Here is a 23,652-nt window from a genome sequence, read left to right as displayed (position 1 = left end):
AGCACAAAGACAGTGCGTGTGTATGAAACATTTATTTGACCAAGGAGTTGACCATTAATTAAATAATTAATTATATATGGTTAAGGGGATTCACAGGAGGTTTCATGAGATGGAATAACACGCACGCACACAAACCAAACACACGCGCTGTACTTGGTTGACCATTGGCAACCCTTCTGGCCAGACTGTTGTTTTGATCCAAACACTTAGCACAACTCTCACATAATCCTGCCTCTCCAGCTGTCCAAATACATGTTTTTCTGTATCTGTTTGTGACTGTGCTAATGAGTATAACAGCACTATGTGTGTGTGTGTGTGTGTGTGTGTGTGTACAGTGCCTTCAGAAAGTATTCATACCGCTTACCTTATTCCACATTTTGAGATGCTTGATTGGAGTCCACCTGTGGTAAATTCAATTAATTGGACATGATTTGGAAAGGCTCACACCTGTCTATATAAGGTCCCACAATTGACAGCATGTCAGAGCAAAAAACAGGCCATGAGGTCGAAGGATTTGTCCGTAGAGCTACAAGACAGGATTGTGTTGAGGCACAGATCTGGGGAAGGGTATCAAAAAATGTCTGCAGCATTGAAGGTCCCCAAGAACACAGTGGCCTCCATCATTCCTAAATGGAAGAAGTTTGGAACCACCATGACTTTTCCTAGAGCTGGCTGGCTGGCCAAACTGAGCAATTGGGGGAGAAGGGCCTAGGTTAGGGAGGTGACCAAGAACCCAATGGTCACTCTGAACGAGCTCCAGAGCTCCTCTATGAAGATGGGAGAACCTTCCAGAAGGACAACCATCTCTGCAGCACTCCACCAATAAGACCTTTATGGTAGAGTGGCCAGACGGAAGCCACTCCACAGTAAAAGGCACATAACAGCCTGCTTGGAGTTTGCCAAAAGTTACCTAAAGGACTCTCAGACCATGAGAAACAAGATTCTCTGATCAGATGGAACCAAGTTTGAAGAAAACCTGGCACCATCCCTACGGTGAAGCCAAGACAACACAGGAGTGGTTACGGGACAAGTCTCTGAATATCCTTGAGTGTCCCAGCCAGAGCCCGGACTTGAACCTGATTGAACTTCTCTGGCGAGACCTGAAAATATCTGTGCAGCGACGCTACCCATCCAACCTGACAGAGCTTGAGAGGATCTGCAGAGAAGAATGGGAGAAACTCCCCAAATACACGTGTGCCAAGGTTGTAGTGTCATACCTAAGAAGGTGCTTCAACATAGTACTGAGTACTTATGAATACTTATGAAAACGTATCTAAATGTGATACAAAAATGTTTTAAAAAATCTACAATCCCGTTTTTGCTTTGTCATTACGGGGTACAGTATTGTGTTTAGATTGATCCGACAAAAAACTATTTAATCAATTTTATAATAAGGCTGTAACGTAACAAAATGTGGGAAAAAATCAAAGGGTCTGAATATTTTCAGAATGCACTATACATAAGTATTCACACAAGTCAATACCAGAAGCACCTTTGGCAGTGAATACAGCTGTGAGTCTTTCTGGGTAAGTCTTTAAAAACCTCTTAAGGATCCGCCTTTTTTCAATTTTCGCCTAAAATGACATACCCAAATCTCACTGCCTGTAGCTCAGGCCCTGAAGAAAGGATATGCCCATTCTTGGTACCATTTGAAAGGAAGCACTTTGATGTTTGTAGATATTTGAAAGGATTGTAGGAGAATACAACACAATAGATCTGGTAAAAGATAATACCAAGAAAAAACCTACCGTTCTTTAAAAAAAAATTGTACCATCATCTTTGAAATGCAAGAGAAAGGCCATAATGTATTATTCCAGCCCAGGTGCAATTTAGATTTTGGCCACTAGATGGCACCAGTTTATGTGCAAAGTTTTAGACTTATCCAATGAACCATTGTATTTCTGTTCAAAATGTTGTATCAAGACTGTCCAAATGTGCCTAATTTGTTTATTAATAACTTTTCATGTTCAAAATTGTGCACTCTCCTCAAACAATAGCATGGTATTATTTCACTGTAATAGCTACTGTAAATTGGACAGTGCAGTTCGATTAACAAAAATGTAAACCTTCAGCCAATATCAGATATGTCTATGTCCTGGGAAATGTTATTGTTACTTACAACCTCATGCTAATCACATTAGCCTACGTTAGCTCAACCGTCCTGTGGACGGGACATTGATCCCAAAGATGATTGATCCCATTGATCCCAGGTGCTTTCCACACCTGGATTGTGCAACATTTGCCCATAATTCTTTAAAACATTCTCTAACCTCTGTCAAATTGCTAGACAACCATTTTCAGGTCTTGACATAGATGTTCAAGTAACTAGACCACCCAGGAACATTCACTGTCTTCTTGGAAAGCAAATCCAGTGCAGATCTGGCCTTGTTTTAGGTTATTGTCCTACTGAAAGGTGAATTCATCACCCAGTGTCTGGTGCAAAGCAGACTGAACCAGATTTTCCTCTTGGTTTTGCCTGTGCCTCCATTCCATTTCTACTTTATTCTGAAAAACTTGCCAGTACTTAATGATTACAAGCATACCCATAACAGAATGCAGCCACCACTATGCTTGAAAATATGGAGAATGGTACCCAATAATGTGTTTTATTGGATTTGCTCTAAACATAACACTTTGTATTCAGAACAAAAAGTGAATTGCTTTGTCACTTTTTTTGCAGTGTTGCAAACAGGATGCATGTTTTGTAATATTTTTATTCTGTATAGGCTTCCTTTTCACTCATTCAGGTTAGTTTTGTGGAGTAACTACAATGTTGTTGATCCATCCTCAGTTTTCTCCTATCACAGCCATTAAACTCTGTAACAGTTTTAAAATCACCATTGGCCTTATGGTAAATCCCTGAGCGGTTTCCTTCCTCTTCGGCAAATGAGTTTGGAAGGACGCCTGTATCTTTGTAGTGACTGGATGTATTGATAGACCATCCAAAGTGTAATGAATAATTTCACCATGCACAAAGCGATATTCAATGTCTGCTTTAAAAAAAATGTTTTACCCATCTACAAATAGGTGTCACGCCCTGACCAGGTGAACTCTGCTATTTTGGTCAGGGTGTGGCATTTCTATGGTTTATTTTCTATGTTTTGGTTATAGCCTTTCTTTGTGTTTTATTTCTATGTTGGGCTCGGGGTGATTTCCCAATCAGACAGCTGTCGCTTGTGAAGTCTGATTGGGAATCACATTTAAGTTCCTTTTCCCCCACGATGTTTGTGGGTTGTTGTCTTTGTTTTGAGCACGTAACATATCGACATTTTTTCTTGATTTTGTGTACATGTTTAATTCCAGTGTGTTCAATAAACATGTGTTCGCTCCCAGCTGCGTTTTGGTCCGCTTCCTCGTCACCAGGCGACGAACGTTACAATAGGTGTCCTTTGCGAGGGACTAGTAAACCTCCCTGGTCTTTGTGATTGAATCTGTTTGAAATTCACTGCTCAACTGATGGCCTTAGAAATAATTGTATGTGTGGGGTACAGAGATAAGGTAGTCATTAAAAAAACCGAATACTTATTGACTCAAGACATTTCAGCTTCATTTCGTTTATTAATTAGTAAACATTTGAAAAAACATAATTCCACTTTGACATTATGGGCTATTGTCTGTAGGCCAGTGAAAACAAATCTAAATGTAATCCATTTTAATTCTGGCTGTAACACAACACAATTTTAAATACGTCAAATGGTGTGAATAGTTTCTAAAGGCACTGAATGTGTGTGAGGCAGGTTGGTCAGCCAGCTCTTTCATTGACCACAGAAATACCCAGGTCAGCTCTACGTTACTCTACATTTCAGTTCCTCGTGGCAGAGAGACAAGGAGTGATATAACGTTTGGAATAGAGAGAAAGCATGTGAATCCCCTAAACAGTTCAAGAGACCAACAGCACCGCAAGAGTTTCGAGGATAGCAAACCCATGAATGTTTCTCTCATTGAGACAATCACACACATTATTCATTACACAACAGCCTTTATTAATCATATTCAATAATAGATTAAAAAACATATTTTGACTGTTATGTTTACTAAGCACACACACTAACACAAACACTTTCACCTGTACCCTATTTGAATAGCTGGAGCGCACCCTGCTTAAATCTCTGCAGTCTTTTCAAACCTGCAATGGTGAGTCATAAAGGAAAGAGGGGAGAAAAGCAGTGTTCAATGTGGAATCAGGCCTATAGTATTCTGAATAATATCAGAGATGAAGAGGCAAAGCGAGAGGATTTACTCTGCCCTAAATATGGTCGTGTGATAAGACCAAGTGGGGATTTTTTTGTATGGAGGTCTATGAGACAGATATGAATTACGTGAGGTTTATTTAATCTGATACAAGTTTCGTAATGTTTAGGCTGTTACAAATGTACTGATAGAAGTGGATTCACGTGGAATTCCTGCACGACTTAGTTCAGGTTGGAATGGTCCCACCTGATCTCGCCTCCCGCCTGCATTCCATCTTTGAGGACATGTATTTCCAATGTTAGAGCAGTCACTTGACTATCTTGTCTATATAATAAATTGTCTTTGATAATACAGTATTTAATGCAGTAGTTATATGGCACTTCCTACACAATGTGTGATCTGCAAGGCTAGCCTGCCCTCTTCTGGTGAATTGAAGGGAAAGGCAATATATTCAACATTGCCTTTAGCATTGTAAACCATGGCGACAGGACACCCTCTAACCTAAATAAAGTCAAAGCTTATACACTACAAAAGTATGTGGACAGCCCTTGAAATTAGTGCATTCGGCTATTTCAGCCACACCCGTTGCTGACAGGTGTTTAAAATTGAGCACACAGCCATGCAATCTCAATAGGAAAACATTGACAGTAGAATGGCCTGTACTGAAGAGCTCAGTGGCTTTCAAAGTGGTACCGTCATAGGATGCCACCTTTCCAACAAGTCAGTTAGTCAAATTTTTGCCCTGCTAGAGCTGCCCCGGTCAACTGTAAGTGCTGTTATTGTGAAGTGGAAACATCTAGGAGCAACAACGGCTCAACTGCTAAGTGGTAGGCTACACAATCTCACTGAACGGGACCTCTGAGTGCTGAAGCGTGTAAAAATCATCTGTCTTCGGTTGCAACACTCACTACCGAGTTCCAAACTGCCTCTGGAGGCAACGTCAGAATAATAACTGTTTGTCGGGAGCTTCATGAAATGGGTTTCCATGACCAAGCAGCTGCACACAAGCCTAAGCTCACCATTCGCAATGCCAAGCGTCGGGCTGGAGTGGTGTAAAACCCGCCGCCATTGGACTCTGGAGCAGTGGAAATGCGTTCTCTGGAGTGATGAATCACGCTTCACCATCTGGCAGTCTGACGGACGAATCTGGGTTTGGCGGATGCCAGGAGAACGCTACCTGCCAGAATGCATAGTGCCAACTGTAAAGTTTGGTGGAGGAGGAATAATGGTCTGGGGCTGTTTTTCATGGTTCGTGCTATTCCCCTTAGCTCCAGTGAAGGGAAATTTTAACGCTACAGCATACAATGACATTCTAGACGATTCTGTGCTTCTAACTTTGTGGCAATAGTTTGGGGAAGGCTCTTCCCTGTTTTAGCATGACAATGCCCCCGTGCACAAAGCGAGGTCCATACAGAAATGGTTTGTCAAGATTGGTGTGGAAGAACTTGACTTGCCTGCACAGAGCCTTGACCTTAACCCCATGTGATCGCTAAACATCAGTGCCTGACCTTACTAATGCTTGCGCCTGAATGGAAGCAAGTCCCCGCAGCAATGTTCCAACATCTAGTGGAAAGCCTTCCCAGAAGAGTGGAGGCTGTTATAGCAGCAAAGGGGGGACCAACTCCATATTACTGCCCATGATATTGGAATGAGATGTTCGACGACCAGGTGTCCACATACTTTTTGTGTATTTCTGCCTCTGATGTCTGTATTGAAGAGAGTGAGAGAGGGTAAGAGTAGGGAAAACAGAGAGTTAAATCCAAAAGAACATTGGGGTTAAGGAGTAATAACAGTAGAACAAGGGCACTAAACCTAACCCATCCCATGGAGGAAGGGTGGGAGACATGGAGAGGGCTGTGTGTGTCTCTGTGGGGTCATCTGAAGGTATTTATAGCTACTTCCTCTTGCGCTCTCTGTTGCCATGACGTCATTCATGTAAGTCTGTGTGTGTGTGTGTTTCCTGTAGCGTGTCTGTTTAACATTTGAGTCATTGAGCACTCTCTTATCCAGAGCAACTTTCAGGAGCAATTTGAGTTAAGTGCCTTGCTCAAGGGCATATTTTCAGATTTTTCAGTCGGCTCAGGGATTCAAACTAGCAGCCTTTAGGTTACTGGTCCAACGCTCTGAACCACTAGGTTACCTGCCTAGACACATCTGTTGTGAGATGGGTGGTCCCGTCCCACCAGCGCCGACATCAGCCGGTCACAGCCAATCAGATGGCGACCCCTCCCAGGTTTCATGCTTCGGCTCGGCCGGCATTCCAAAAGCACGGCACTATATTCTGGGAGCATTCCCGAGTCAGGCAGCGCAAACATCCCACTCCCGGCTGAAAGAGGGCACCGCTGAGAGTGTAGGATGTTTACACTGACTGAAGCCCGGAGAGGTCATAGGTCGGAAGTTAGAACTCACTCTTACCCACAGATCAAGGATAAGATTACCCTAATCATAAACTTTACAGGACTGCATACCAATATACCTTAACAGTGTACTTTCCTTGTCCCCTTTCCTTCAAGAACACTGTTTGGTAAAAGGACTTGACAAGTTTCCACTGTGTTGCTTGCCAGTGGTCAGAAAGGGCAGTAGATAAAGGTAGTATCCTAGACAAGGAAAGGAATTTCGAACTATTGAGATGCAGCCCATGATGAGGAAAACAAGATGGCAGACGACTCCCACGGAATAGCATTATCTGACATTTGAGATCCCTGGGCCCCTGTTCAGCTTTCCCTCATCCCTCCGCCTCTCTACTCTCCTGAGGATGTAAAGTCTCCCTGCCACTGTTAATCAACTGGCCTGAACTTTGCCTGACAGTCATTTCCTATCCTCCCTCTCCCTTTCTCCCACTCTCTTATTCTGAACTCCTTTGGGCACAGTCATCAGAGATGGTGCTAACAGACACACAGCATAAGGAAAAGTAGCAGTGTGTGTGTGTGTGTGTGTGTGTGTCCAGTTCGTTCACTTTTCAGTGGTCATGAGGGAAAGGAGACACAGTAAGGAAACCATCTAACTGAACTAAGAGAATTGAGACTCATCCATATTTGTAATCACTGTGGGTTTGCTCCCCTGGGATGGCCTGTCAAAATGAGAGCTGTCCAGAGTGCTGAAACAGGGTGTGCGCCCCTAAACATATTTGGATTTAATTGATCAATTCATGTTACAGAATGGCTAGAGTCCACACTACAGGTCTAAGACTCTAAATAAAAGGGAGGCGTGACAATCAGTAGGAATGTGGCCCTTGCAGGAGTTTGACTTATTGCTCTAGCTAGCGTACGCCTCTGTTTGGCTCTATGTGCACACTAGAGTAAACCTCTTTGTTTTTATGGCAGATACAGTTGACTCTGTAAGCCTAATAGTGATGGCTATAACAGTTGTCGCTATGTAAAAATATCTGTATAGTAGTTGCGATGATAATAGCAGTTGGCAGCTGCAAACATCCGACTGAAAGCCCTATATGAAACACCAGCTTTCAGTCAAGGATGTTTACAGTAGCCCATACTGCCAGTTGTCAGTTGTCCTGGAGAGTGTATATGCACACTGCTAAAACCACACATCGGGCATTAGTTGAACTATTCTTTAGTAACATACAGCATAGCCATATATGTATAGCTCCAGTTCAGTTTGGCTAACTATCGCCATGTTAGCACCAAAGGTCCCACAACATGCTAACTACATTGTCATTGTATTGGAACAGTTGGTGTTGACATGGCGCCTTTCAAAAATCCCAAATCTCCAACAAACTTGGCTCTATAGCTACAGCTCTGGAGTCCAGTATAGGGTCACTGGTCTCCAGTATGTTTTCTCTGCCTTTCCTTTGTTGTCCTGTAAGCATGTGACATTCCACGACGGCAGCCCCCCCACACAATGTACTGGCGTCATATTTCCCATGTAAACACCACACAGGGCTTCTGTTTAGCCATCACACACACTCCCACAGGCACACAAACACACACACAGATACATATAGGCTTACACACACACACACACACACACACACAGGCTTACACACACACACACACACACACACACACACACACACACACACACACACACACACAGTGAAATAAACTGATTGCCCCTTCACACAAAAAGCAGTGTGTCTGCACTGTAGAACTCTCTCCCAGTGGCCTTTCCACCCCTGATACCCCAACCAAAACTCTGACTTCCTGCCTCCCCCTGTCTCCTCCTCCTCCTCCCACCATGCAATCAAAGTGGCCATTTCTGTGTTTACCATACACACTCTCCCACACCCGCCCTAACTCTGCTGTGTGACACTGGTGAGTCTCTAAATGTAGGGGATAAATGTCTATGCCTTGTGTAGTGTTCTTCAAAAGTTTTCCACAAGTGTGTGTGTGCCTACATGTGCTTGTGCATGTAATCACATGTGTATGCTGTGTAAAGATAAGGTGAGGAATGCATCACTACATTCTATAGCCCTCCCACCTTATTCCAAGTGCTCTACCACCTAATCCTGTTTCACCACAGGAACCAACTCTACCTTTAATTCACATTGAGTGGACAGTTTAAGTGTGTTACTGTTGGGCTAACGTCCTTGGAATGTCTGTTTTCCTGTTCAGCTGTGATACCATCGCTAGCATGGTCGGGTGTGTGTTTGTCTGTATAATGTACACAGTACATGTACGTAAATGTATGCGTGGCTGTCTATGTGTATGTCATAGTCGTATGTATGTGTGTCTGGAAACTATGTACAGTACATGTGTCACGGTGTATCTGTGAGTGTGTGCATCTGAGTGTGTGTATCTGTGTGTGTGTACCACGGTACTGCTCAGGCTGACACTCCATGCCTCCCTCCCAGTGCTCAGGTCACTGAGGGAACAAAGCAAACTTTATCAGAATACTGCAATCCCACATTCCCCGGATTCTTAGCACTTGGCAACCGGCGAGCACACAGAGCGGAGGAGGGAGATGGGGGAGGGAGGGAGGGAGAGAGAGAGGGGGGGGGGAGGGTGGGAAGCACTGCCTTTCAGTTCTATTTCCATACAGTAGCATTCCTCACTCTTCAAGACGGACCATTCCCGCTGTACTCATAGGTCCAAAACCTCTCCTGCTAAAAGTATCACGTCTGTAATGTGTTATGCATGTGTTGTAACTCCATGTGTCCCTTATGAGGTGCCTTCGGGGTCCTAAATCAAATACAATGTGTAAATGTGTCGGTCAGGAACTGAGGGCAGTGTGACCTGTAAATGTTAACATGGTATACTGTATTGAGGGCAGTGTGACCTGTAAATGTTAACATGGTATACCGTATCAAAGGTCCCACCCTTTTATAGTGCATTCTCTGTCTCCGTGGAAGGTGTCAAAGTCACAGCAAGGTTATGACTCCACCCACAGAAGACTGTAGACAGAGTAGTGTGATATAGGAGGTCGTGGGATACAGTGAAGAAAGGGTTAACGTTAGCTTCTACAGTAGCATACTGAGCGGCAGTGTGTGTCTGAGGACTTTACTGCAAACAAGCTGGTAATGAGAAGTGCTGAGTTTACAGTGCTCTATCTCTGGGCTTCTGTGAGCTCTTGGTCACTCTCAAAGTAAAACACAGACACACAAACACTGGACGGAGAACCCTGAATCTTGCTCGGATCAAGGGCCTCAATCATCAAAGCATTCCACCTAAAATCACGCCTGAGCCACATTTCTCTTGCCTGCCTGTTGGCAGACACACACACACTGCAGCGTAGCAGACCTCACAAGAGGAGAAAGGGGGCCAACAAACAGACTATCACTGCCTCCAGTTGACAGGCTTCCTACAACAGCAGTCTACAGATCTCAGTGACTACAGTGAAACCCACTATGCAGAGTGGGTTTCTCTACTGTAGCCTCACATTTTTTAAATGTTACCTTTATTTAAGTAGGCAAGTTAGTTAAGAACAAATTCTTATTTACAATGACGGCCTACCCTAACCCAGACGACGCTGGGCCAATTGTGCACCGCGCTATGGGACTCCGAATCACGGCCGGTTGTGATACAGCCTGGAATCGAACCAGGGTCTGTAGTGACGCCTCTAGCACTGAGACGCAGTGCCTTAGATCGCTGCGCCATTCGGGAGCATGAAGACCTAGACATAATAATTATAAACACCATGCTCTTCGCCTATGCAGACTTGTGACATCCATACTCCTTGGCTATGCAGGCTTATAACCTCCAAACCACCTAGCATTGCAGATTATTGTTCCGGCCAGCGGCCACCATCTTTTGCTTTAACATAAACAACTCTCAACCATGCTCATAGCCGCTCTGCTGTAACCTCAACACTGCTCCTCTATGACAACTGATGACCTCATTCACACCACTAGCTTATGAAGTCATATGACTGCCACACTCCTTGCCTACGTAGGTTTGTGACCTTCCCATTCCGCAACTATGAATTCTTATGGAAGGCCCTAAAAATTGTCAAAGACTCCAGCCACCCAATTCATAAACCGTTCTCTCTGCTACCGACTATGTGACAGACCCTTTTTGCTCTTTTGACTCCTCACATACACTGCTGCTACTGTCTAATTCCTATCCTGTTGCCTAGTCACTTCATCCCTACCTATATGTACATTTCTACCTCAATTACCTCATACCCCTACACATCGACTCAGTTATTCATTGTGTTATTATTTTTTCTATAATTTCTATTTTTTTCTCTCTGCATTGTTGGGAAGGGCCTGTAAGTAAGCATTTCACTTTTAGTCTACCCCTGCTGTTTACAAAGCATGTGACAAATAAAATGTGATTTGATTTATGACCTTCAATCTCCTAAAGCCTTATGAAGGCGTGTGGTTGTCACACTGCCTGGGATGTGTGTGTTTAGCTCAGTCCTTCGGTTCGGACATGTTTCCATACCCTATCTGATAGCACAGACCCTGCCCCCTTAACCCCCTCTCATCTTTTCTCGCTCAAGCTTTTTCCGAGAAACTCTGAGACGCCCCAGGGTGGCAGTCAGATGACCTTGGGACAGGGCTCTGCCGGGACTTTATCGAAACGCTGGTATTCCGAGCACGATCGTGAACGCTAACAGGACAGGTGAGCCATGACACTGGAACACTGATTAACATTGCTAACTCTCAAAGGTCTGCCAGGGGTTAACGTCCTGACACCCGTGATCCCAATACAAGTGGAGCAGAACAATTTCCTGCATAATACTAAGCTTGAGAGAGAACAATTTAACAGTCAGTCATGGTGGTGGGTCTAAACTTAATGGGTGAAAGAGTGTGTGCATGTGGATGTGTTTAACTATACTTGTGGGGTCCAGAATTCCCAACAAGAATAGTAAACTAACAAAAATTTGTCCAACTGGGGACATTTTGTTAGTCCCCACAAGGTCAAATGCTATTTCTAGGGGGTTTAGAGTTAAGGTTAGAAAAAGTGTTAGGGTTAGAATTATGTTTAGGGTTAGGAGCTAAGGTTAGGGCTAAGGTTAGGTTTTGGGGTTACGGTTAGGATATGGGAAAATAGGATTTTTAATGGGACTAAATTGTGTCCCCAAAAGGTTAGTTATTTAAGACTGTGTGTGTGTGAGAGAGAGAGAGTTGATGTGTATGTGCTTGTATGTGTTTGTGCCCTTGCATTCATGTTTGTGAGTGTGTGTGTCTCCACAGTGAAAGAAGAATGTCTAACTCACACTCCCGGCCCAGTATAAACTCCATACCCTGGCCTGTTCTGAGAGACAGGATGTGCTCCTATCATCTCCATGGGAAAGAGTGGAGCCGGAGACCCCTCCTCAAACAGAAGGCGGTTTAGATCAACACACAAAACAGGTTGTCACACACAAAGAGCTTCCCTTTACAATACCTTAAAGAAAACCACTAACCCTTACAGTTTAACTATCACTCTTTAGAGGTGAAAATCACCCGAGCCATATCTATAACTTGGGGGTATAATAAACAATATATAAAAAGTCAGCTATAAGCCTAACTAGCACACTAGGCTATTTATCCTTGAATAAATTGTGCAATTTTTTGTTTTCAACAATCAATTCTTATTTATAAATGTTTCTAAGCATGATTTCCTTTGTTTCTAAATATTCAATAATAGTCTTGTCTGCACCATGAAATAGAAGCGCTTTCTTCCCGCCATGAATGGCTGGCTATTCTCCGAGCCTTACAGCGCCATTGAACTGCTTGGGGATGCAATTGACACATCCCAGTGGAACTGCCGAGATGCGCCATGAATATTTTTTCTCCCTGAGGAAACAGAGGAGGTGGAATAGGTGAGGTTGAGGCTCTTCCAAAAGCTATCATCGTTTTCTTTGGACATACTCTAGGCTACTTACCGCTTCACCACATCAACGAAAATGTAAAAAGTTGACTGCGTTTGGCAAGTTATGCCGGTCCGGGACGAATAAACTCTCCGCTTTCGCGGTACAGGCAGCCCGATATGTCTTGATAGATAGTAGGTTGTACCGTAGTGTTTGCAAGAATGGACACCCGCGGTATCATGCTGCGTTAAAATCAGTCTCCGTAGTGTCTCTGACAATGCCAACCTGGACACAACATTCCCAGTCGAGGCAGTTCAGTTGTCTTCAGATAAAGTTCACAATAACACCAGAAAATTATCCAGAAAAACACACTTATCTGGCTGTAAAGTGTGGATGTACAGAACTGCAAAATGTTGAAATCTTCTGAGAGGAGAGTTGCCGGGGAAAAGCGTCCTTGTCCTCCGTCTTTTTCTTGCTGTCACCCTTTCTTCCGTCCTGTCAGTCTGGAGTTTTTCTATTAAGATTCTTGGACTCCAGTCCCTCCCCTTTCTGGCAGAGCTGACCAATGGCAGACCGGACTGTGCGCATCAAAGGGAAAATAATAGCCTGTTCACTAACGTAACCTTGCGGGCGTCCTTCCGTTGCCATCCATGACCTCCAACTGTCTGTCGGTGTTCCAAGGCTACGGAATAGCACCTCCATCCGTTATCTTTTACGCAGGCAACATTGAATTAGTGGTGAGTTGACAATTTCCCTTAAACGCACACACACACACACACATCCCTCTGCAATGTGTTCCTCTATAGTTTTCACCTGGCCTATGGAATCTGTGAAATGAAATGACCAATGTGCCCATTGCCCTACTGAAGAAATTAGAATAGTAGCCTCATAATAAACTGTCTGTAATTTTGGGTCAGATATTATAGATTAATAGGAGAACAGGAAATAAACTGTTTATGTCTCTGATGCCCTTGATCACTTTCACACATGCATGCAGGCGCACACACAGACAGAACTGATGAATAGAACTGTAAGATGCCAATGCTTCTCCCCCCTATTTCCAAAGCAATGTTTAGGACACAAACCAGCCTTGCCAGGAGAAACCAGCAGGGTAGCAGAGCAGGTTTGACTGTCAGTGGAGAGGTTCTGTGTTTGTACTCATAGCAGTAATGTGAGATGCGGGTTGTCTCAGAGTGAGTGGCAGTGACACTCATAGCACCTTCAGATCCCTCTATACCACACATGTCCTGTCTCAAATTGTTTTTGTAACACCAGTGCAGGGGAAAGATAGGAGACTGGAAGGGGACACCACTTCCGACTATTGAAATGAAACACAAGGGTTCAGTCAGAATTTCTGAACCCCTACATTTTAGAGACTATTGAGATGAGATACAACTGAAACCAACTAAAGCAAATTGCTTTTGTGACAATCTTTATATTCTCCGCCATCTAGTGGAGTAAACCGAGCTGTACATGACCTTTGCCAGTAGGCCACAACACATGTAAGGTGAAAGGGACAACCCATATGTAACTTTGTCTGTAAATCTGCTAGTATTTATGCATGCCATGAACCATCATGGCTTCTAAGGACTCCAAATGAGACATAGCCTATGTTTGTTTCAAAAACAAGCTTTATTCCTGAATTCCCATATTTACATTTGATCAACACTTTCCAAATACTGGCTCTAAATATGAGCATTGATTTGAGGATTAGAAAACATTGCAATAATACTGATTGCTACACAGTTATGGTAAGAGTCTATGGGACGGAAACATGTCAATTCAGTGCAGTCTATCAATTGTTTGTGTGTCTGAGTGTGTCGTCTATGCTCTTTCCATGCCTCCCTCTGTCCCTCTGTCCCTCTCTCTTTCCTATGTGTGTGTGTTAGTGTCAGTCATCTATACTCTGTATTATTTTGTTTTATTGTATAATGATGTATTATTCTCCACTACAATCCATAGTGTTTTGTGTGTGTGTGTGTTTTAGTGGGGGTCGTCTATGCTCTTTGTGAAGTGTTCTCCAGTGTACAGGCCATCTGCAGGCTGTTGAAGCGAGCGGACCATCAACCATGGAGGTCCACCACCACTTCACCCAGACCTCCTTCATATAGGCTGGGGCCTCGTCTGCTGCTGCCTTCTCACTGCTTCCTGCAGGGTACACACACCAGGGAGAGCGGATGGATGAATTCGTGCATGGATGAAAGTATAAATGGACAAATGAAGGAATGGATGTTTAGCCCAATGCAACATTACTGGCTTCAGTCTATCACTCTGTCTTTATAAATCATATGTGTGTCTGTGTGACACTGTGTGTTTGTGTGTGAGAGAGATAGTTACCTTGCTCCATGTGGAACAGAATGAGTTTAGCCATGAGTTTGGATGTGTGACCTTCATGATGGCTTCTCCATATCCTGTGGGGAACACTGCTCCCACCTTGTTATCAGCATAACCCCCACATCCTGACACACACACACACACACACACTTCTATGAAAGAAAAAGGATAAAAGAATTGGGACAGTGACACAATTGTTGTTGTTTTGGTGCTGTACTCTATCACTTTGGATTTGAAATTATACAGTGACAGGTGCAGACTGTCAGCTTTAATTTGAGGGTATTTTCATCCATATCGGGTGAAGATGTCCACTAAACATAGAATCACCATGTATCCGTCTCTGACCACAGATAACTTCAGAACAAATTTGACCACAAATATAAAGTTGCGAATATCTTTGCAAGCGATGTATAAAAATATGCTTCTACTGAAAACAGAGATGACTGCATTAAAACATAAACAGTAGGCCAGGGCTGCCCAACCCTCTTCCTGGAGATCTACCGTCCTGTGGGTTTTCAGTCCAACCTTAATTTAACACACCTGAATCTACTAATTAGCTACTCAACTAGATCTTAACTAGCTGAATCAGATACGCTAAATTAGGGTTGGACTGGAAACCTACAGGACAGAAAAAGGGTTGGGCAGCCATGCAGTAGGCTATAGTCCTATTTATTCAATCATAGTGAAATACATTTCATGTTCAATCAATTGAGTTCTATTTTGCTACTTGTAGGCTACTGTCTGTAAATTGTCTCAATATATTTCATGATCTGTAGTCTAACGTGTGCAATGACGTGCCAAATCGGTGATTTAGTGAATTTTTATTGGGTAAGCTTAAGAATAACCTACATCAATTTGCAGACTGTGGTCCATCTATTGTAATCTTTGCCTAGTCCAGATATTAGTCAGTCAGCCTATACATGTGCATGTCTAGTCAGCTCAAGGTGTACTCTTAAGAGGTTTACATACACCTTAGCCAAATACATTTAAACTCCGTTTTTCACAATTCCTGACATTTAATCCTTCTAAAAATTCCCTGTCTTAGGTCAGTTAGGATCACCACTTTATTTTAAGAATGTGAAATGTCAGAATAGTAGAGAGAATTATTTATTTCAGCTTTTATTTCTTTCATCACATTCCCAGTGGGTGATAAATGTACTTACGCTCAATTAGTATTTGGTAGCATTGCCTTTAAATTGTTTAACTTGGGTCAAACGTTTCTGGTAGCCTTCCACAAGCTTCCCACAATAAGTTGGGTGAATATTGGCCCATTCCTCCCGACAGAGCTGGTGTAACAGAGTCAGGTTTGTAGGCCTCCTTGCACGCACATGCCTTTTCAGTTCTGCCCACACATTTTCTATAGGATTGAGGTCAGGGCTTTGTGATGGCCACTCCAATACCTTGACTTTGTTGTCCTTAAGCCATTTTGCCACAACTTTGGACGTATGCTTGGGGTCATTGTCCATTTGGAAGACCCATTTGCGACCAAGCTTTAACTTCCTGACTGATGTCTTGAGATGTTGCTTCAATATATCCACAACATTTTCCTACCTCATGATGCCAACTATTTTGTGAAGTGCACCAGTCCCTCCTTCAGCAAAGCACCCCCACAACATGATGCTGGCACCCCCGTGCTTCACGGTTGGGATGGTGTTCTTCAGCTTGCAAGCCTCCCCCTTTTCCTCCAAACATAACAATGGTCATTATGGCCAAACAATTCTATTTTTGTTTCATCAGACCAGAGGACATTTCTCCAAAAAGTACAATCTTTGTCCTCATGTGCAGTTGCAAACTGTTGTCTGACTTTTTTTATGGAGGTTTTGGAGCAGTGGCTTCTTCCTTGCTGAGCGGCCTTTCAGGTTATGTCGATATAGGACTCGTTTTACTGTGGATATAGATACTTTTCCTCCAGCATCTTCACGTGGTCCTTTGCTGTTGTTTTGAGATTGATTTGCACTTTTCGCACCAAAGTACGTTCATCTCTAGGAGACAGAACGCGTCTCCTTCCTGAGCGGTATGATGACTGCGTGGTCCCATGGTGTTTATACTTGCGTATTATTGTTTGTACAGATGAACGTGGTTCCTTCAGGCGTTTGGAAATTGCTCCCAAGGATGAACCAGACTTATGGAGGTCTACAATTTCTTTCTGAGGTCTTGGCTGATTTCTTTTGATTTTCCCATGATGTCAAGAAAAGAGGTACTGAGTTTGAAGGTAGGCCTTGAAATACATCCACAGGTACTCCTCCAATTGACTCAAATGATGTCAATTAGCCTATCAGAAGCTTCTAAAGCCATGACATCATTTTCTGGAATTTTCCCATTTGTTTAAAGGCACAGTCAACTTAGTGTATGTAAACTTCTGACCCACTGGATTTGTGATACAGTGAATTATAAGTGAAATAACCTGTCTGTAAATAGTTGTTGGAAAAATGACTTGTGTCATGCACAAAGTAGATGTCCTTACCGACTTGCCAAAACTATAATTTGATAACAAGAAATTTGTGGAGTGGTTAAAAAACAAGTTTTAATGACTCCAACCTAAGTGTATGAAAACTCCCAACTTCAACTGTATGTTATTTTCAGTGGTAGACTGGCTCTGGCAGCCAAATACTCCATCTAAACTTGAATTGATTCTCAATTGAGGTACGGTTCTAGAAACATAAAGCCCTTTACTTTCATATCACATCAAATTAATTTCTCAAATGCTAAATATACACGTACTGTACACAGACAGTTTTAACCTGCTTTATCACAGTTGCAGCCAACATTATTTTTAAGTGACAACATGTTTCTGGCGGCCTTCTTCTGTTACTGACAGGTGTTCTGAGCATGCTAGATAGCTAATTAGCACAGGTGGTCCCTCCGTCTTCCGTAAACACGCGCTGATACATGGAGATATGGCCGCGTGGGAACACTAACCCTATAAAAGTGTGTATCAGTCACCTTTTGTTTTTTTGAAAATGATTTCTCGCTGATATGAAAGATTAGGTCCTTATGCTTCCAAAACTGTACCGCAAGCGATGTGTGTTAATGTTCAGACCGAGAGCTGGGGCTCTTAACAAAACTCCCCCTTACAGAAGATTCCTTCGTTCAATGACTTATGTGTAATGTAATGGAACTTAGAGTCATGATCAAGGCCTCTATGCATATCTGTATATTTACTGGCCTATTTACCCTTTTGTATGCCTTCACTCAGCTCACACAGTTGTGTATGGAATGCGTTGGCTTGTGGTGACAAACTTCTATTACAAATTACTCTTCTATCTACATCCATATATTTATATCTGCCTGGTTCAGACCACCTGTGGTGAGTTACCAACTCTACAGTCAGCATTCAATACAGTATATAGCGGTTTCTAGCTAGCCCATACACTACTTTATTTTTTACTAGTGATCTATGAAACTCTTGACAGTGATTCATTTCTAAAAACCATGTCAGTTAATGGCGATATTTTAGTGAATTGGGTAGCTGATCATTGGTTGTTGACCTGAGTGTATTGATTTACCAACATCACTGATTAACATGAGGAATGTTCCTTGACAGAAATTTCTCAACATGTGACTCCACTTACCACATTTTAAATTAAATGCATTTGAAGTTATAGATGTTTTAGCCCGTTCTGTGTATGTGTATACATGTGTTTTGCGTTTGAGTGTGGGTGTTTGTGTGAGTATGCTGTCTATGTACTGTATGCCTGTGCCTCTGCACCTTTATGAAGCAGTCTAGGAGTGTGAGGCAGCAGTGTGTGTTGTTCAGACTGCTGGCTGTAAAAATCTCCATAGTGAAACATTAATCCAGCAGGTAGTGAGTGGCTCCACACCAGCACACATTCCTCCACGTCCCAGGGGGTCAGGGTTCACCAAGCCACTCAGCTCCTACCACTGCACCGCTTTCTGGATCACTGTTAAAGCTGCAGGTCTCTTTCTCTCCCTAGTTATTTTCCCTCCATGTGTATCTCTTCTTCCGCTACTCCTCTCTTTCTCTCTCCTACTTCCTCTACACATCTCTTAATCTGTTTAACCTCGTGACAAAACATCAGATGACTCACCGGTACAGGCTGTGTCCCCCAGCCTGCCCTCCATCTTGTTCAGCATGCTAGTGAAGGTCGCACAGGCTATGTTCCCTTCTGCATCCACCGCCCCTACCGTGCCCATCTTCCCCACACACAAACACACACCTCAATTAAAATGTATATAACATACCTGTATATCATGTAATATCACCCGTATGTTATAATATTTGCATTAGGTTATGTCACCAATTGGATGGAAACCTAACTATAGCCAGTTAAATCTGGTAGCACTTTATTTTATGGTACTGTTTCTACTGGTATTTACCAAAAAATATAAGGTCAATTAATACTTATTTGGTAATTCCATATGTTATTATTGTGTAACTATTATCATGTAACCATGCACCAAGTAAATATAACTATATAGATGAATAAGTGGAGCTATTACCTTATCTGGTATTTTTTTTCTGGCCATGTGACCTGGCTAGAAAAGACTCCAGGCCCTAGTCATGGGTGTGTGTTTACCTGAGTTGTAGTGGTGGTCATTCTCCAACAGAGTGATGCCTCCACCACGGCGTCCATGGCGCTGCCCATGGCGCTGCCCATGGCGCTGCCCATGGCGCTGCCCATGGCGCTGCCCATGGCGCTGCCCATGGCGCTGCCCATGGCGCTGCCCATGGCGCTGCCCATGGCGCTGCCCATGGCGCTGCCCATGGCGCTGCCCATGGCGCTGCCCATGGCGCTGCCCATGGCGCTGCCCATGGCGCTGCCCATGGCGCTGCCCATGGCGTTCAGCGTAGCCCCTCCTAATTGCAGCCCAGACCCATGCACACGACAGATCTGCACGCTCCTTAGGGATGTGCCCCGCTCCCCATAGACCAGTGCTTCTCAATTATTTTCTGTTACGCCCCCCCTAGGAAGAAGTAAACATTTCGCGCCCCCCCAACTCTCCGCCGCGACTGTAAATAGTATCATTTGTCTATAAAATTGTTATAAGTACACCTCTGCATAACATTGTATCCTTATTAACATTAAAGAAAAAGAAAAAAGAAAGAAATATAGATCAACTTACAACAAAGAATAACTTTATTAACATTGTTTTTTTTAGTTTGTAACAGAAAAGACTTCAAGTGCATCAATTTGCCTGAAATGTTAAAAAAAATTAAACCCTTATTTAAACTGTAAACATTTTTTGACCATTTGATACTGAAAAATAAAATAAAATATAATCAATAAATAATAATAAATTCAAATTGATCAGCAACATTAACTCAGGAGCACAATATATGAAACATTTTGACCTATAAAACAAAAATGAATAAAACAATTTGTGCTGATTTTTTTTTAATCAAAATGAGGAAGTCAGGATTAATGGCTACAATGAGCACGTTTTGCAGAGCACAGCTTTTCGAAGCGGGGTTTGAAGCATGATACTGCAACTCTCAGCTCCTGCTCAATGTTTAGCTGGGACCTGTACTTGGTCTTCAGTGCAGCAACAGCAGAGAAGCCAGTCTCACAAAGATAAGATGTTGCAAAAGGAAGAAGAATGCCCATGGCCCTCTGCCCTAAGAGTGGATACTGCCTCTCTACACTCAGCCAGAATTCACTCAGTGTCTGTGATGTGAACCTCAGTCTGAATGTGGAGTCAGACGTCATATCAATGAACTGGTCCTCCTCTGCAGAGCTGAAACCAGTTGGAGCTGGTGCATTGAAAGGATCTCTCACCCAGTCATATTGGGAACTGTTTTCAGGGAAGTACTTTTTAAAGAATCCCATCAGTGATGAAATATGCTCCTTAATATATGGAATCACTGAGGTGGCATCATAGTCAGTAGTGTCAAGAAATTCATGCAGGTTCTCGAATGAATCAGTATTTCCTTCATCAAGTCGCCTGCCCCACATTGCAAGCTTTCGAGTGAAAGAGCTGATTTTGTCTGTGACCTGAGGGAGGTGTTTATCTTTCCCTTGAAGCTGTAGATTTAGTTCATTTAGCTTTCCAAATATGTCACTCAGGTAGGCCAGTTTTGCCAGGAAGTTCTCATCACTACATTTTTCTGTGATGTCATACTTGTGCTCCTGCTCCAAAAACATTCTTATCTGCTCTCTGAGCTCAAAAACTCGGGACAAGACTTTTCCTCATGACAGCCACCTTGCTTCACTGTGAAACAGCACAGCTTGATGTTCAGCTCCCATCTCCTCACAGATAGCAGAGAAGACTCTTGTTTTTAGTGGTCTGGTCTTTATAAAATTGACTACACCTACAATGTCAGTCATAACCTCACTTAATTCAGAGGAAAGGTGCCTTGATGCCAGTGCTTCTCTGTGTATAACACAGTGTGTCCACTCAGCATTAGGTGAGGCCTTCTTGATGAGTGCCCAAAGTCCTTTTCTCATCCCTGCCATGGTCTGTGCACCATCACTGCAAACACCAATGCAGTTCTCCCACTTTAGCCAATTCTCAGTCAGGAAGCAGTCCAGCATTTTGAATAGCTCTTCAGCTGTGGCTCTGTCTCTGACATATTTACAAAAAAGTAGATCCTCACACAGGGACTTTGTCATGTCAAAACGTACATAAGCGATAAACAAACAGTCTTTGTTGCTGTCAGTTGCTTCATCGAACTGTAAGGCAAAACGTTTGTCTTTGAGTTTATCTACCAGCTGTTCTTTAATATCGTTAGCAATGTCATTTATACGTCTGGCGACAGTGTCATTGGACAGAGGGATAGTTTTTATTTTTGCAGCACTTGCGTCATCCAGCTTGACAGAGACCATGTCTAATGCTGCAGGCAGTATCAGCTCCTCTGCTATGGAGTGGGGTTTTTTGCACTGAGCAATTTGGTACGCCACCTTATATGATGCTAACAGTGCTCGCTGGTTTACTGAAGTAGCATTCACAAAGCGGGACGATTGTTGACAATATTCGGCACGTTTTCGATGAAAAAACTCAAGCGGCTTATCAGCGTGATTGGGGTGTAATGTCTTTAAGTGACGCCTTAATTTATTTGGCTTCATGCTGTCCGCTGCCAACATTTTTAGACACAGTAAACATACCGGTCTTTCCTCGTCTCCCACCGTAGTCACAGTGAAGCCAAGCGCTACATTCGCTTCGTCATATTTCCTCGTCTTAGCTTTCGGGAGACTTACGTTTGTCTCATTATCTCCGTCTCTCTCCGCCTTTCTTTTCATCCCTGTTAAATATTTTTCCATGTTGTCTCTTAAGGGTTTGTTATCTGCACTTCATATCTCCTGCTCTGTGCTGTGTGCTCTTGTTCGATTAAAAAAAAAACTACTACGGGGCAAAAAAAAGCGTGTTCCCCGGGGTCACGCGCCCCCCCTGGCATCGCTCCGAGCCCCCCCAGGGGGGCGCGCCCCACTATTTGAGAAGGACTGCCATAGACCAACACTGGCAACATGTCTGCCAGAGAGGCGGAGAGAGAAGTGGTGAGACACTGTTACAGCGATATAAAGTGGTTATACTCAAGGTTTGTGTTACACATGGACTCCTGAGAATGCCCATATTGATATTTAAATAATCTTGAAATAGAGGTGTCCTGATTTGCCCAGTGTCTAATAACAAACAACCCATACAAGCTGTATAGCTGCAGAATAAGATACCGGGTAGGGTGGGCTATTGGGCTATATCATTAAGTTTTTCACTCACCACGTTCATTCCAAAAAATATCTGTCCTCACTCTGGTAGCCTATGGACAAACATTAAGAATAAGCTACGTGGTGAGTTGATGCCTATTCGGCAGCTAACTTAGTTAGCTCGGTGAATTGATCATGCTACTTTGTATGCGTTGTTTGTTGGCAACCTTGTACTTTACGTTTTTGGAACAGATTCCTGTTGGAACGTTCCACAAATTATACCCACCCATCACGACCAGGTGGTGACCACTGGTGCACATCAATACTCCACATAGTGCCAATTCATCCGATCCAAAACGAATGAAGTTGGACTTGCTCAGACACGACGGAACGCATTCATGCAGCGCAAATAAATGGACCTATGGACACTCATATGAATGTGTACAGAATGACAGTACTCAACGTTGATATACATTTGCATACACACTGAGATGGTATGCATTTATACTTTTGCTAAGAACCTGTTCTACTGTTAATATTGATTTCTTACCAGATAGTCAGTCGCGGTTCAGTTCTCGAAACCACCCTGCATATTTGAAAGTAGGCTATGGCGCGCCACAGTAGTGACGTCACGAGAAAATTCTGTGTTCACCATATCAAAATAAAAGTCCTATGCAATTTACATATTATTCAGAGGTTATCCGAGAAAACCACTGTCAACAGAAAAATATATATTATTGTTATTATTAATGTAATGATCATTGCTTGGAACAACAATGTGTAGCATATGTTGTTTTTAAAATGCTACCATGTGTTGCAAGGAAGCATTGTGTAGGCCTAAATGAGAAACAGACACATGTTAATTTTCAATCATTACAAGTTACAGCGAAATCACTTATGCACAGTGGTGATGTTAGCATGTAAATCTTGGTGGGTCAAACAAAAACAAAAAAGCTTGGAAAAGAGAACCTTAAACCCAGAATTGGAACCACTCACCCACTCCACTGAATAGCAGGCTAGGGATTGCTTTGCAATGCTTGCAATTAGCCACTGATTCCTTCCAAACCAATCATTGTTGAATTTGCGATTTCAACTTGTTGTGTAAGGTTTATGTCCAATGGCAGGTGAGCACCGATATGTTTTATCTATACTTTCTCTTAATTATTTATCTTCATATGATAAGGATTAAACAAGATTTACCAGAAGATTGTAGACTTGATTCATGATGATGATGACTGCTAGCTAAGATTTTGAAAGTATGATGTTGACATGTTTAGTCCAATCAAAGCTACTGTAGATATAACATGATTTGACATCATTTTATCTGTGA

General features: G+C 42.9%; 1 protein-coding gene and 1 long non-coding RNA gene across 6 annotated transcripts; both read right to left on the bottom strand.

Moving 5' to 3' along the window:
* Nucleotides 1-11,909: 11,909 nt before the first annotated feature.
* LOC115153207 (uncharacterized) lies at nt 11,910-13,042 on the bottom strand. Its single transcript, XR_003867659.1, has 2 exons — nt 12,463-13,042; nt 11,910-12,373 (listed from the first exon to the last, which is right to left on the bottom strand). It is a non-coding gene; the product is annotated as an uncharacterized LOC115153207 (long non-coding RNA).
* Nucleotides 13,043-14,000: 958 nt separating this feature from the next.
* Nucleotides 14,001-22,933, bottom strand: LOC115153205 (GPI-anchored CFEM domain protein A-like). 5 transcript variants are annotated; one of them, XM_029698403.1, is made up of 7 exons: nt 22,873-22,913; nt 22,609-22,741; nt 22,133-22,149; nt 19,260-19,613; nt 18,771-18,876; nt 14,725-14,873; nt 14,001-14,535 (listed from the first exon to the last, which is right to left on the bottom strand). In XM_029698403.1, the coding sequence occupies exons 2-7, from the start codon at nt 22,640-22,642 to the stop codon at nt 14,491-14,493; spliced, it is 705 nt and encodes a 234-aa protein (XP_029554263.1). In that variant the 5' UTR covers nt 22,643-22,741; nt 22,873-22,913; the 3' UTR covers nt 14,001-14,490. The 5 variants fall into 5 exon arrangements, with proteins under 5 accessions (XP_029554263.1, XP_029554265.1, XP_029554262.1 ...); XM_029698405.1 differs by lacking the exon at nt 22,609-22,741 and having other exon boundaries at nt 22,873-22,933; XM_029698402.1 differs by having other exon boundaries at nt 22,609-22,913.
* Nucleotides 22,934-23,652: the final 719 nt, after the last annotated feature.

Source organism: Salmo trutta, chromosome 18 (assembly GCF_901001165.1).
Source record: "Salmo trutta chromosome 18, fSalTru1.1, whole genome shotgun sequence".
NCBI classification, from domain to species: Eukaryota; Metazoa; Chordata; class Actinopteri; order Salmoniformes; family Salmonidae; genus Salmo; species Salmo trutta.
This window is presented reverse-complemented; position numbering and strand designations above follow the sequence as displayed.

What these genes read in the sequence shown, in the direction of transcription:
- LOC115153205 (XM_029698402.1), bottom strand. Translation starts at nt 22,642, where the DNA reads ATGTGCACCAGTGGTCACCACCTGGTCGTGATGG. An exon ending in GGGGGACACAGCCTGTACCG is followed by an intron (nt 14,874 to 18,770) that starts GTGAGTCATCTG and finishes TTTCTTTCATAG; the next exon opens with AAGTGTGTGTGTGTGTGTGT. An exon ending in TCTGTTCCACATGGAGCAAG is followed by an intron (nt 14,536 to 14,724) that starts GTAACTATCTCT and finishes TGTACCCTGCAG; the next exon opens with GAAGCAGTGAGAAGGCAGCA.